Source organism: Emydura macquarii, unplaced genomic scaffold (genome assembly GCF_026122565.2).
Source record: "Emydura macquarii macquarii isolate MOO-44397 ecotype Brisbane River unplaced genomic scaffold, CSIRO-AGI_Emac_v2 contig_2890, whole genome shotgun sequence".
In the NCBI taxonomy this organism is placed as follows: Eukaryota; Metazoa; Chordata; order Testudines; family Chelidae; genus Emydura; species Emydura macquarii.
In genome coordinates this window covers 3,061,075-3,075,885 of record NW_027133027.1, presented here as the reverse complement: position 1 = coordinate 3,075,885, position 14,811 = coordinate 3,061,075, and the positions used below count along the sequence as shown (strand labels likewise).

Below are 14,811 nucleotides of genomic sequence, written 5' to 3'. Positions count from 1 at the left end.
TTACACCTCATCACTTCCTACACACCAGCAGCCCACCACCCCCTTCCTCTTGTCTGTTTTCACTTTCAGTTCCTTAAAATCAATGCCACTTACTAGCATTACTTTCCAACTCCCGCCTTGAAATATCACCCAGCCAACCTAAAGCTTCATTCAATCATTGAAGAAAACTAATCATGACCAGAAAGGGATAATCACACAGCGAACAATGTAATCAATCAGTCAGTGAATGGTAAACACAACCTGCATATTACCAGTTACCAAAGGTGTAATTATAGTGAAGACAAAGGGGCTGAATCTGTCCCCTACCAACTTTCAGTCTAGAGGAGAAAACAACATCTTCATCAACTCCAATCTGCAACCTGCTGAAGGAAAAGGGAGAGAGACTGCACCATAGCAAGCAGGAGCTCTCAGTCAAACTCTCTTCCCCTCTGGGGGCCAGCAGTGAGCTGTTGAACTGAAGGGCTCAGTCGAAGGAGGGAGATGCATAGTAGGCTCATGCCAGTAAGGTCACTTGAATCTGTACCCTGGTGGGACAGTCAGGAAACTGCAGCTGAGACTCCTCTCTAAAACTATCTCAACTCCCTCCCTCATAGGCATGGGGAGTTTGGCCTGGATGGTGGCCTGGTATGGAGGAAACTGAGCAACCAGCCAGGAGCCGCTGTCTCCTCCTTTCCTCATTTCATTTATGAGGGCAGGTAAATGGAAGATCCCCATGAGCAGGAGACCCTGAGGAGCAGAATGGCCCAGTGGAGAGGGGAGGGGAACAGGCCTAGTGGAAAAGGACCTTGAGGATGGCAAGAGTAATGTGAAAGGGGGATCTGGGATAGAACAGGCATAACATTGGAGGGACCTTGAGTACAGAGAGACAGAAAGAAGAGAGGTGAAAAGGGAGCTGGAGGGCAGCTCTGGAGGCAGTGTCTATTGGGGGAAGATGAGGGATGGCATTGTGGAAGCAGAAAGAAGATGGATGAATCTGGGTAGCTGAAGGGATGAGAGAAGACCTGGAAGAGGTGGAGCAAACAGGAAGGTTGTGACACACTGAGGGACAGAATGTCAGGGTGACTGTGAGAGAACAGGGGATCTCGTGGGGCAGTGAGTGGGAGAAGGATATAGCTGTAAGTTTCAGACCAATCTTGGGACAGAGGCATGGGAGGAAAGACTGGAGGAACTATGAGTGGGACAACTGGAGTGATTTCAGGGGACAAGCGAATGGATTTGGGCAGAAGAGGAGGCTGGTGAGAAAGAGGAAGGAAAAGGATTTTGACAGGGAGGGACAAGAATGATGGACTATGAGAAAAGGAGGGGATGCTAGGGTTGAAGAAAGGAAGGATAGAGCGAAGAGTCTGCAGAGAGAGAGATGTAGGGTTGGAAGGAGAGGGAGTATTACTGGAGAAGATAGAAGGGAGAATGAAGGTTTTCAGGGAGAGGGAGGAGGGAAATAGGTGTTGGGGACAGGGGAAAGGAATGGGGGATTTGGGGGAAAAAGTGGTTTGAGGATAGACAGGGAAAGAGGAGCAGGGGAATAGGAGGAGGAGGAATGTTTGGGGAAAGGAAGAAAGTGAGGGATGTGGGGCTATTTGATAGAGAAAGAGAGGAGACAAAGGGCTTTTGGGGGAAAGAGAGCAGTTTGAGAGCAGAGGACAGGGAGAATAAGTGGTTCGAGGGGCAAGCTGAGCGGTGGGAAGGAGAATAAAGGGCATGGGGAAAAGGAAGGGTTTGAGGAAAGGGGGGGAATAAGGTCTTTGGGGGAAAGGGAAGAGAGAAGAAAGAGTTTGGGGGGGGGGAGTAAAAGAGAGGACGTTCTGGAAATCTGGAAGAAGGCTAGAAGGAGGGAATGGCTGGGGGAGAGTTAGATATCTAGAGCCTTATGGGGGAAGGTGGGAGGCAGAGGAGGGAAGACACATGACTGGGGATTGTGGTACTATGTGGGCCTCTTCCCAAACTTTGTGGGGGTAGGAAATACTCCACTGGTCGTTTTCTCTGCCACAAGAACTGAACGCTGCCACCACCAAGTCTTAGACCCCCCCCCCCCCCCTCCCGCTCTCTCACGCTGCCCCCCGCCAGTTCATTTGGTATTACACCAGCCTCTTCCAGCTGGGGAGCGCAGGGCTGGAGGGAGCAATGCTTATGCGACAGTGGCAGGACATGCCCGGGTTTCACCTACCTGCAGCAGCGCCCTGCACCCAGCAGACACAAAGAGGCAGAGCGGAGTGAGGAGGAGTGTAGCAGCAGCAGCAGCTGCCCGGGGATGGGGAGGCGTGGGTAGCAGGGAAGGGAGGCGCATGGGGGTGCGTGGAGGGGCTGGGGTGGCTCTTACCTCTCCCAAGGTTGAAGGAGATCCTGGCCTCGGCGAGGTAAGGGGTGTCACTCTTGGACCTGACTCTCCTGATGGGTCTCCGGTCTATCTCTTCCTCCGAAGATGCCGCCATTAATGTGGGCACCGTGAGCAGGGTCGCCCGGCGAGCTGATGAGGGAGAAAGGAGCGGGGGAGAGAGAGAAAGAGAGAGATGGGGTAGGAAAGAGGAGGAGGAGGAGGAGGAGGGAAGAGGAAGAGGCGCGCACACACATACACACACACACACACAGAGGAGGGGGAGGGGGAGAAGAGGAAGGGGAAAGAGAGGAAAAGAGAGAAAGAGGGAGAGAAAACCCGTTAAGGATCTCTGGACTGGAGCAGGGTGATCGGGAAATCCTGCCCTGCCACCCCTCTCCTCCCGCAGCCCCGGCAGGGCGGGCTGCCTTTGGCTGATGGGGCAGGGCGAGGGGGTGACCCGCTGGGGCCTGGGCAGGCGCCGCTGAGCGGCGTTCTCAGGCCGGCAGCCAGGGCCATGCCCCGGCCCTCAAGTGCTTTGATTTCCACCAATTAATCGCTGGTGAATAATGGCCAGTGGGGGGTAGGGAATCTCGGCACCATCAGCCTGATTCCGGGCTGACGGAAGTGTCTGCTGGGGGGAGCGAGTGGGTGCACGTGTGTGGGAAAAGGAGCCAGACACACACACACACCACGTCCCCTCTTCCCTGGGCAAACGTCCAGGCTGAGCCGGGCAGGTGGGAATGACATCATTAGTGGCTGCTGGTACACCGAGGCTCTGACTCAGGTGCCATGACAATCGCTTTCTTTTAATCAGTTCTTGTTTTAACCTTCACACGCCTCCCGTCAAAGCCTCAATTAAAAACACCTTTGCTTCTTGCACCCCCTGTTTCCTACAAGGGGCGGGGGGGAGAAGAAAGGGTAGCAGCTTGAGGACCAACCACAACATGCAGCAGCACCAGCAAAGAGTAGTTGGAAACTTTTGACAATATTTGGGGATGTGCCACGCTCCTTGAAGTTCTGTTGACAAAGGTCTGATGTGGGGAATATCAAAACTAAGACCCTTCTTCGTGGCTGGAGAAAGGCTGTCACAAGCCTGAACTGCTTAACTCCCCAACCCCTCTATCGACATACACTTTCCTTTCTATGGACAAACACATTGACACACGTTGAACCATTTATAGGTAATATTTTTAAAGCGCCTCAGTGACCTAGGTACCTAAGTTTCATTTATACAAGTGACTTAGGCCCAAATCCTCAAAGGTATTTAGGTGCCTAATTCCCACAGAAATGGGGATCCTTTGGGGATTTGGATCTTAAAGCCTAGGTCTTAGGTTTCTATGTCCTTGTGGCAGTTTTGAATATTTTGCTCTATATCTATAGAGCATATATGCCCTTAATCATATTTTAGAGATGAAAAATGGTTTTGTGGTTAAGGCATTGGACTGAGACTCAGGACATCTAGGTTTAGTTGCTAGCTTTGTTGCCTTCTCTGTGGCTTTTGGCAAATAGCTGTGACTCAGCTCTTCAGCTGTAAAATAAAAATAATACTTCCTAGCTCCTGTTTTATAATAATAATACTTCCTAGCTTCTGTTCTGTTTATTTAAAATTTAAATAGTAAGTAGATTCTTCATGGCAGGGGTGGTCTCTTACTACATGTTTGTAAATTGTTTAGCACACTGGGACTCCAATCTCAGTTGGGATCTCTATGTGGTACTGTTAAAGTAATAATAACAATAAGTGCTAAATATAAACAGAATAGTAGACGGTACAAATTATTTTCTCAAATATGAAAAGAGATGATGACAAATGTGAAAGGTGAGGAAATTCAGCAGAGTTGAATTGAGTTACAATAGGTATCCAAATGGTTATTAAAATGTACATGATTAATTATATTAGTTCATTCCGATTTGATTTATCTTTCCTCAAAGAAAGTAGCTGAATTACTTGTAGGCAGTAAATTGTTCATTTCTCTAAATTATTTTATTCTGGTCAACCACACTGATGGCTAATTCAAACAAACACCTACTTTCCCATTGTGTTTTAAGTTTCTCCCTGTCCCTTCCAAAGCAGTGAGGTAGGACAAGGATAATTTATCCAAATACCAGTGTCATAGAACAAATAGTGCTGTTTAGTTACTGTCTGTTCCAGTCACTCCTCTTATGGACCAGAACACACAGGAGTTTTAAATTAGAAGTGGGCCTGTACCAGAACTTCAGACCTGAAACTCACCTGTTCCTAAATTATTGGGAAGTTTGAGCCTAGAGAGAAATCTGAATCTAAATTTTGTGGCTTGGGCCTGTCTATATAATTGGCTGAAAACAGAACCCAAGTCTGAATGCTCCTGAACTCCTGGGAAGTTCAGAGCCAGTTGCAAACATGCACAGCTTGTGCCCATCTGTAGTTTTAAAGAATGCTGTTTGTGACAACAATCGCAAAATATGTCAGGGTAGCAGTAGCTTTGTGGGCAGCCAACTTTACCAGGGTTAGATTATTTTAGGACAGTTCCTTTACTCACTCCTGAGAATTCAAACTGTTCTTATCTGTTATACTTCATGGCAGTAGAAGCTAAGAATATGCTGAGGCACCACTGCACACTTTTCCATGATTGTACTGTTAGATACAATCAAGGGAGTGTTTTCTTTCTCCTTGTATTTGAAATCTGCTCTTAAATCTAATACCTACATAAATGTTGATACAGAGCTTTAATATCTCTGGGGTGGTTTAGTGGGGTTGAATGCTTGCAATCATATTATCTTAGGTTGTGATTCAATTGACTTCACTAACTAATCAGGGAAATATGGGGGTGAGATCATCTCTTGTATTGAATCAGCTTTTGCCTGTGAAAGACACACTTCACCTCTCTAATTTTCTGTGACCAACACAGCAACTAGCTAATCAGGGAAAGCCTGGGTCAGTGCTGAAATCAGAGTACTCAAAAGCTAACTATGCTGATACAGGTAGCAGTGCTGGTGATTCTGTAAGTGGCACTTGTACTCCAGTTTCTTTACTTAAAAATTGTCTCTAAGAACCAGATTGTCCCTCCTCTGCTTGTGCATTATGATACAGTCTTTAATTACATGATCACATGTGATTTTTTCCTAAGACCTCTGCCTTATTCAGTGCAGAGGACAGATCTGCTCTGGGGGTAGAGCAGGATTGGGCAGGGAAAGAGGCTGTTCTCAGTAGAATCTCTGCCTCGTTTAATGGTGAAGTTGCAAGATGTGTAGTGAATGAGGCAGGGGAAGAGAAGGGATGCTCTGATGGTGAAGGCAGTTGAATGCTGTGCCAGAGAATTAGATTATGTCCCTGCCTCTGCCACAGAGTTTCTGTGTGATGCTGGGCAAGTTATTTAATATAAATTTTTCAGAGGTGGTCACTAACTGGGTGTTCCTTATTTTGAGGATCCCCGATTTGATTCCCTGGTGTCTGATTTGTAGAATCACAGGACTGGAAGGGACCTCAAGAGATCTTCTAGTCCAGTCCCCTGCTCTCAAGTCAGGACCAAACATTTTCTAGACCATCCCTGACAGGTGTCTGTCCAGCCTACTCTTAAAAAACTCTAATGATGGAGATTCCACAACTCCCCTAAGCAATTTATTCCAGTGCTTAACTACCCTGACAGGTCGAAAGTTTTTCTTAATGTCCAGCTTAAACTGCCCTTGCTGTAATTTAAACCCATTGGCTCTTGTCCTATCCTCAGAGGTTAACAAGAACAATTGTATTCCCTCCTCCTTGTAACAACCTCCTATGTACTTGAAAACTGTTATCATGTCCCCTTTCAGTCTTCTCTTTTCCAGACTAAACAAACCCATTTTTTTCAATCTTCCCTCAGAGGTCATGTTTTCTAGACCTTAAATTATTTTTGTTGCTCTTCTCTGGATTTTCTCCAATTTGTCCACATCTTTCCTGAAATGTGGCACCCAGAACTGAACACAATACTTTGGTTAAGGCCTAATCAGTGTGGAGTAGAGCAGAAGAATTACTTTTTGTGCCTTCCTTACAACACTCTTGCTAATGCAGCCCAGAATGATGTTTGCTTTTTTTTTTTTTAACTCATATTTAGCTTGTGATCCACTATAACTGTAGAAAGGGATCTGGGGGTCATAATCATTTCCCATTTTGGATGTGTGAAACTGATTGTTCCCTCCTAAGTAGAGTACTTGGCATTTGTCCTTACTGTATTTCATCCTATTTACTTCAGACGATTTCTCCAGATGATTTTGAATTTTAATCCTAGAAGTCCTGAGCACACAAAGCTGGAATTGTAGGCACTGGGAGCTGTGCTTTGAAGATACAGAATGCTGTATAAACCTAAGCAATCTGAAAAATCAGGTCCTCACTGTTTCAAATTTGGCCCCCCAAATTAGTGAATACTTTTGATCTTACTATCTGTGCCTCAGTTTCCCATCTGCAAAATGAGGATAATACCCAGCATCTCATAGGGAAGTTGTGAAAATTAATTCATTAATATTTGCGAAAGACTCAGACACTATAGTAATGAATGTAATAGAAAAGACCATGAGGATATTTAATAATTCTGTCTTCAAAGCAGGGTTTGAATAGTATGCAATAAATAAGGCATAGGGCCACATATTAAACAATGAGGAGAAAACAAAATATTGAACAGCAGCTCATTGATTGAGCACTGTCCATCCTGTGCACTGATTGTGGATGAGGTAGGGGCTTATTTGGAAAAAATAACATGGGATCATGTAAATAAAGATGCACAAGGGAATCAAATTAAGGTTGCGTAGGCTAATTAAGTGCTTTACAACCTTAATGTTCTTTTAATGTAGTTTTATTTTATGCAATGTACTTACATTAACATTTCTAAAATACAATTTTAGATGCCCAGGCCAGTGCTCTGGCTACCTATCCAACAAATTACATATCATAATATGTACAAACAAAGGACTCTCCAGAAATACCTCAGCCCACTCCTTCCTGAACAGCCTTAGCAAACAGAAAAAAAAGGTTGCTCAGAGGATTAACAAATCTGGGCTCTGGCAGACCATCAAGAGTGTTAGTTCCAAAAGCAAGGAGAGTGCCCTGCCATCACTCTTGTACATATTGGGGGAACTCTGGCTTGCGTGTCTCTGCTGATCTCAGTTGTGACAGCATATCATGGGGGAGAGATGCAATCTCTCATGTAACTGGATCTCAAAATCATTTACGGATTTATAGGCTAAAACCAACACCCTGAATTCCACATCAATATATATTTAAGGGAAATAAGCAGCCCACACTCATCTTGTAGTTAAGACACTGCACTGGCACTTGGGAAATCTGGGTTTAATTCCTGGTGCTGCTACATACTTCTTATATGACCAAGGCAAGTCATATAATCTGTCTGTGCTTCAATTTCCCATCTATAAAACATGGATGATACTTTTTTTTCCTCCCACCCTTCCTGTCTTGTTTATTTAGATTTTAAACATTGCAGGGCTGAGATGACTTTTGCTGTATGTATGGTCAGAGACTAATACAATGAATCCCCTTTCCTCTCTTCTATCCTGGGTCTACCAAATTACAAAGGACTAGTAATAAAAGTGCATTTTTCTACTGGCTGGTGGAGAATGTGATCACTAGAGATTTAGGGCAAATTCTGTAGTCCTGTAGCTGAGATTATTTCCTTAAAGTGTTGATGCTAAATTTCTATTTAAATGTCAATCAATCAGCAGTTCTCAGATGCCCAATACCTAATGCTTAATTTGTGCCAAGACTTGCCAGGGCTGAGCCCTGGCACCTCTAGGCTTGGCAGTTCATAGCCCTGGCGTCTCTGGGCTCGCCGCCTCAGTTATGAAAGTAAAAATATTGCTTGAGCCCCGGCCGCTCTTTCATTACAAATCAAGCACTGCCAATACCTATCAGGTTTAGTCATGACACTACATAACTAACTAAATTTAACAAAAGCTTCTAGAATATATGTTCATTTTACAGAATCATATGGCCTACCACAATAAAACAGTGCTGAAAATAGCACCTATTTCTGACATGGACTGAGCTGGATTTTTTTTTTAAATAGTTTCCTTTCAAATTTCATGCCAATTTTTAATTTAGCATTTTGATTTTTAAGATAAAAGCATAAATCTAGAATTGGATTATACTTAGCAATTTCAAACATTTACATTATGATAAATTAAACATTTCTAGTGAATTGTAAACTGTAGCATCCGATCAAAAGGAACGAACTATAATGAGAACGAAATAAATTAGCCTCTGCACTGGCACTATTGTATTCTAGATCATATTAATTAAAACAGATTTAGGACATGACCTTTGGAAAGCGAGTAGAATGATTCGGTGGAAGTTGGATCACATTCTTAGAGACAATTGAAAAATTATATTTTATAGTAAGTATAGTTTCATCTGGTGAAACCACACACTAAAGAAAGGTTGTTTGTGGCCTTAACCTGCAACTTTGATTTCAGTGGGACTTGAGGACATTCAGCATCTTCCAGAACCAGACCGTTCATTAAATAACTTCCTGCTGAAGCCATCCGTACGGAGCTGAAAGACAGAATCTGTTTCCTGCAATTAAAGTACTGAGTGTTGGATGGAGGTGGAAAGAGTGTCCAAAGATGAGTTTGTGTTTATTGTAAACAAAGAATAAGAGCAGGTTTTTCTGTTCAGTTGTTTAGAGCCAGCAAGACAAAAATTAAATTCCAAATACTTGGGTCTGGCACATATTCACTTTGACTACTGGGTAAAATACTGCAAAAATGTTTCCTTGAATATTTATTCAGATTTTAAAATGGTTTGGATCTACCATGTATCCAGCTCTTGTGTGCAAATTTTTGTAAACAAATTTACTGATAGGAATGTTCATGGAAGCAATGGCTTTTCAGTAAATATTGGAAAATATTCACAGGGAGCAAATTTTCAATTAATAAATGCTAGAATTTTTCTAAATAAAAATGTCCGTCTATCTAGGACATACACAGTTAGAAATTAGATGAACGCTTTCCTCCATGATTTCATGGTGACATTGGAAGGGGAGGAGGGGGCACATTTAAAACTAGATCTTGCACATTCATGAGTACTTAAAAGACTAAATTCAGTATGTTAAGTTACTATTAGAGCTGGTCAAATTTCTCTTACCAATCTATTTTAACCCACTGAAAAATGACCTTTAAATATTTTTGTTGGCTTGTTGAAATTTTCATTTTCCATAAAAAATGCTGTACCTTTTTGACTTTTTCAAAATTGTAATTAAAAATTATCAAAACATTATTCATTTTTTGTTTATTGAAAACTTGGGGTCTGATCAACACAACATTTTAATATATTGATAAAATTGTTGGTAATTTTTTAGACAAAATTTAGGAATTAAAAAAAAAATTTCTAATGCCTGCCAAAATCATTGATCCTTTGAAATGAAACAAGTTTGAAGTTTTTTGTGAAACCACTTTTTTTCATTTTCAACCAGCTCTAGTTACAATATTTTAAAAATGAATATTTATTAACAATACATCTGCCATTCTGATTTCTGTTCCAACAAGACTTCAGGAATAGTTACTTGCATAATGCTGAGTCATCTGCTAATGGTAGAGGCGTTTGCCTGAGTTGTTTTGTTTATTTTCAAATATTTTCTCAATGTACTAACATATTTAGCTTGAACTATGCAGTTTTAACTGTACAGAAAGTTGTGTTTTTATATATATGATTGAAGGACACATCAGTGATTTGGAAATAGCCCTAAAGAAATGATGTTTTGTGTTGAAGTCTTAAGTTTTTGAGAAAAACAGATTTCTTATGGCAAATTTTGAACAAGTTATTCTTGGGGAGACATCTATGAATGGATTTTAATTGGGATACAGCTGATGCTGATTGAATGGGATGCTTATCTACTACTTATTTTCATTAGGTAAGAATAAAAGCCAATTAACTGTTTGGCTGCACTTATACTGCATTTTATCACTGGCATTTTCTCCTCTTGCCACTTTTCCCCTTGTGTACAGAGTTCACAATAGCTGTACATAGCATAGACAGAAGTTGTCTTTGTGTTTTGATCCAAGCATTTCCTAAAAGAACTTAAAAAATTAAAGATATACATTATGAGTTTTTTTTATGGCCACATGCTAACTATGGGTTCAATTGGTTGCTGATAACATATGCATAGGGGTTACAGAGAGTGGAATGACTGATTTATTGTCTTTTCACTTTTCTTTTAAATTCATATTCTAAAGAACAATACGGTAAGGATTAGAGAAATAGGAGGAGGTTAAACAGGGGAAGAAAGAATGAGAACATTAGACAGGAGCATAATTTGTCACTTGAGCAAGATTTTACATACATAGGATTCCTGGATAAATATATTCTTACAAGAAGCCCTGATTCTATAGTAGCTCCATTTACAGTTTATAATGTAATAATGTTAGTAATTAAGACAAATTAACAATAACCAATCCCTGCAATAATTTAATTTGTTATCACTATGTATTTAATGACAGAATGTGGTCATCTTTTTGACTTGACCAAAATGCAGTTTTTAAAAATACAAATACACTCTTTATTGCTATGATTTGAGACAACATTTTAACTTTGAATTGTTTCTAGGTGGAGCTGGCAGCAACACCTCTAGTTAGGGTTGTCTAATGTTTTCCAATTATAAGACCCTGTTTTCAGTTGCTTATAACTTTGCCAAACTATAGCTGTTTGAACTACAATGTTCTGCTAGATGCCTGCCTCAGTCTGACTTTTTTAGGAAAGTAGAGGGACTATTCCCGCTGTGCTTTCACTGCTTCTCCTACTGGAATCCAGGCAGGGAGGAGGAGCAACCTCACTCAAATATAGAGGAAAAGATGTGGGGATGGGGGAGTCCTGAATCTCACAATGCCTCTACTGTCAGCACATAGCTGTGAAAACCACTAGTTCTGGTCCACAAAGAGGAAGACAGCCTACTACCATTACTAGTTCCTTCCTTAACTCAAGTGGTGGAGGTCTATGTGGTGGACCTAAAGGTCACAACGCTGCTGATGATCCATGTGGTGATCAATATAGTTCTGCATGATGCAAGTTCTGGGTTTTGAGTTTGCTTTTTAAAAACTTAAAAAATTACATACAAAAAACTGTGTGATATGAAGGTTAAGGTTTCAAAATCAAGCACCCAAAAGCTAGGTTTTGTTTTATTTTCTCTCTCTTCCTTCCCCTTTTACTTTTTTTCCTTCTTTCTGCCCCCCCTCCTTTTTCATTTTGCCACTGACAAAGGAAGGGGGAAAAAAGGTAGAAAGAGAAAAAGGGAAAAACTAAAATCAACCCCAAATTTTTAATTTTCAGGTATCAAAGAAAAATTAAGAAAAAAAGTTTTCTAATTCAAGTTTTTGCTTTAAAAAGAAAAGAAAAGAAAAGAAAAAAAATACATTTTTCAACTCAAGCATGTTTGAAAAATGTTACCCAGTTACTGTATCTCCTCTACTGTCGCTGTGCTACTGGGCCAGCATTTTATAGCAGATATTAATGAACTAGTACAAATATATTGTTTGGGAGGTTGTGCAGTGGAAGACTTTGGAGTTCCGCCGTATAAATTGTGCTAGTCAATCAGAGCCTTAAAAAGAAGATTATGCACCGAAGTATTAATCCAATAGCATTCAGAGCATTGGAAGGAAGGATTTTGGGGGGAAAGCACATCAGACCTAAGGAGTGAATAGAGGGGGTTGTCATTTGTGATTCCCAGGGACCTGTGGAAGCCATATGCAGCAGCAGCACTTGATGCATCTGTACAAAAAGAGTAGCACACATCTTAGTCCTACCCTCCCTGTACTACCTGTTGTGCCAAGGGAGAGATCTCTTATCACCAGACATGCTCTATCCTTTGGTTTCTGCTGTGTGGCCAGCTGTTTTAATGGCTCGCTCTTAGGCTCAGAGGGAACAAATCATCCCACTTATTATTTCCTGGACTTCTTGCATGGCTGTTTTGGGGGAAAGGACTCCCTGTGCTTTCTTATCCTTCAACAGTTCACCTACAAGGGAGCAGCCATAATTTGGCCCCATATATGTAACCCAAGTATTTTTTTCTGATTTTCTATCTCCAGTTTTATTACCTTGAGCTCCTTGACTGTATAACAAGAGTCTGTGCGCAGACTCGACATCCAAAAAATAGTCCATCTTGGAGGAACTTTATGTTGCCAATACACTTTTCTTTTCAAAGGGATGTGATCAGTCAAATACCTGGGGGGAAAGAAAACAACAACAACTAAAAATCGAACATACCAAATAAATAAATAAATAAAATCACAGATTTTTTCTGAGTAAAGAATTTTGTATGCAATAGTTAAAACATCCCAGTCTGGCATATCAAAGGGGAACTGGGGGAAAGCATTTAAAACGATTATGCATAGAATATTTTTAAAACACCAGCTTTTAGTTTCAAATTATAATTATATGAGGAAAGTAGAAATGCAAACACAAACAAGATTACTAGCGTTAACACCAATATCCCATCCACAACTTTCATTCCTCCACATCATATGCTTGTTTCACCCACCTGTTGCATCCTTTCTTAAGCTAAAATTGTAAGAACTTAGGGGCAGGGGCCATCTTTTACTCTATGTCTGTATAATGCCTAGCGCAACAAGATCCCAATCTGATTAGGGCCTCTAGGCACTACCGTAAAACAAATGATAGTAATATTTGTTCTGTTAAAAACACAAACATTTCATTAGACAGGACAGAAATAGATTATACTCCAGCAGGTATGGCATTCCACCAAAAGGCAAGAAAACCAACTCTTTTCCCCCCTTTTCTTTACATTGGCTCAGAGGAGCAGCAGAACTTCACACGATCAGCTTTTAAAATGTTTGATAACAGATATTGTCAGCACGTCAAGTGTTCTTAGCATTGATTCTTAGCTGACCCCTTTCATTTCAGTATTCTCTTGAACCCATTTATGGTATTTAGTCTGAGTTAACCTCTCCTCTGACATATGGTGTTTCTTGTGTGACACACATGGGCATGTTAATTATCGTGGATCTTTCCCTACCTTCCTGTTGCTTCCTGCATTTTGTTTGCACTCCACACAGCAATTATTGTATATTTAAAGTCCAGCTATCACAGAAAATATATACACTGACATTTCTTTGCATCTGTTCCAGCATGTATGCATAGATATATAAGTAGCTATATAGCAACCACCAATAACTTTCATTTTTTAATAAAGAGATCAATAGTCCTTCCTCTTTCAGAGCATTTCTTTTAGGGTTGCGCGAAAGAATGATGCTCATTTCAAGCAATGTCTTTAATTAACGAAGCCGATTAATTAAATCAGAATGCCAAAGTATAAATCTGTTTGTTTGGAATCATTTTCAATTTACAAACCTATACTAACGAGAAAACTTCTAAAATTCTTCAACATATCTCTTCACTGCAGCATTCTGAAAAACAAATGATACTTACTGCAAATAACCAGAGCTGCCTGCCAGTGGTGGAAGCTCCTGTAGTTTCAGGGAGGGCTTCCTTGATCTTACTGTACGTCCCCAGTGTAAGCAAACAATTTTGATTGTTTGATGGGAACTCTGATGAATAATGCAAAACGTCAACTGGACTTCCTTTATCTGATAAAAATGGCCAGGAGATGTTGTTACTTAGCAACAGAAGGTGACACTACTGTCATCTTCCCCACGCCCTTCATACTGAAGGAATAAACGCCTGGCTCTCGGTCTGATAAAACTTTCCCAAGGAAAAAGAGAAAGAAAGAAAGAAAGAAAGAAAGACAATCCTACATCAAGTTATTTTATGAATTTGGTTTTTGCTCTTATCTTGCTCACTTTCCCATTCAGAAGCTCAGAAAACCTGAAGTGTGTTGTAATGATTAACTGAAGCATTTTGTTTGGTCTAATAATTTACTTTTACTGATCTGAACCCTGTTCACTATTTACCACAAGAATAATAAGACTATGAAGTATTTTACAGGAAACGTAAGATTAGTGGTAATGTCATATTGAGACTGTTCCGAGATCACTTCTATTCTTACTGGCGCTGTTTGTTGAGTAAGGCTGTTTTGCAGGGTTCAGAAAGGCACTAAACGCTGAAATGTTCCAAGGATGCCAAAAAAAACCACAGGTTATCCAGAAGCCTCAGGATTGAGCATTGTGACATTCCTACTTTTTGTAATTACTCATTGTGGCATCTGTTCAAAAACCTGATACAATATTCTCTAGGAATCATCATGTTTCCATATAGTATATAGCTTTCTGTACAAAATACACGATGAAGCTTTCCCCAGTAGATGTACATTGATAAAGAGCAAAGGCACTGTATAAAAGCATTTAGAAAAAGAAAAGCTCAGTTTAGCAGATAGGTACTTACCATTATTACTGATCTCTTTCCATCCGACTGTCATGAAACAAGACTAAGCAATGTAACTAGTCTATGAGCCAGAGCAAACAGCTTCAAATTTTCACTTCAACCTCGAAATCAAGAGTACAGAGTAGAGAAAGGTGACAGATCTGCTGTTTTATATTATGATGAAATGAAACGTCTTAGTACTGATCCGACT

At 40.8% G+C, this 14,811-nt stretch overlaps 1 protein-coding gene across 1 annotated transcript in view; it reads right to left on the bottom strand.

The window, feature by feature from the left end:
- PHACTR1 (phosphatase and actin regulator 1) overlaps window positions 1-14,811 on the bottom strand; it is a 399,222-nt gene that overhangs the window by 366,359 nt on the left and 18,052 nt on the right. Inside the window, exons 2-3 of the mRNA XM_067568389.1 lie at window positions 12,359-12,485; window positions 2,318-2,464 (exon numbers count right to left, since the gene is read on the bottom strand). Of these exons, the coding sequence (XP_067424490.1) occupies window positions 2,318-2,464; window positions 12,359-12,422 (211 nt within the window). The 5' untranslated portion in view covers window positions 12,423-12,485. The remainder of the gene's footprint in view (window positions 1-2,317; window positions 2,465-12,358; window positions 12,486-14,811) is intronic.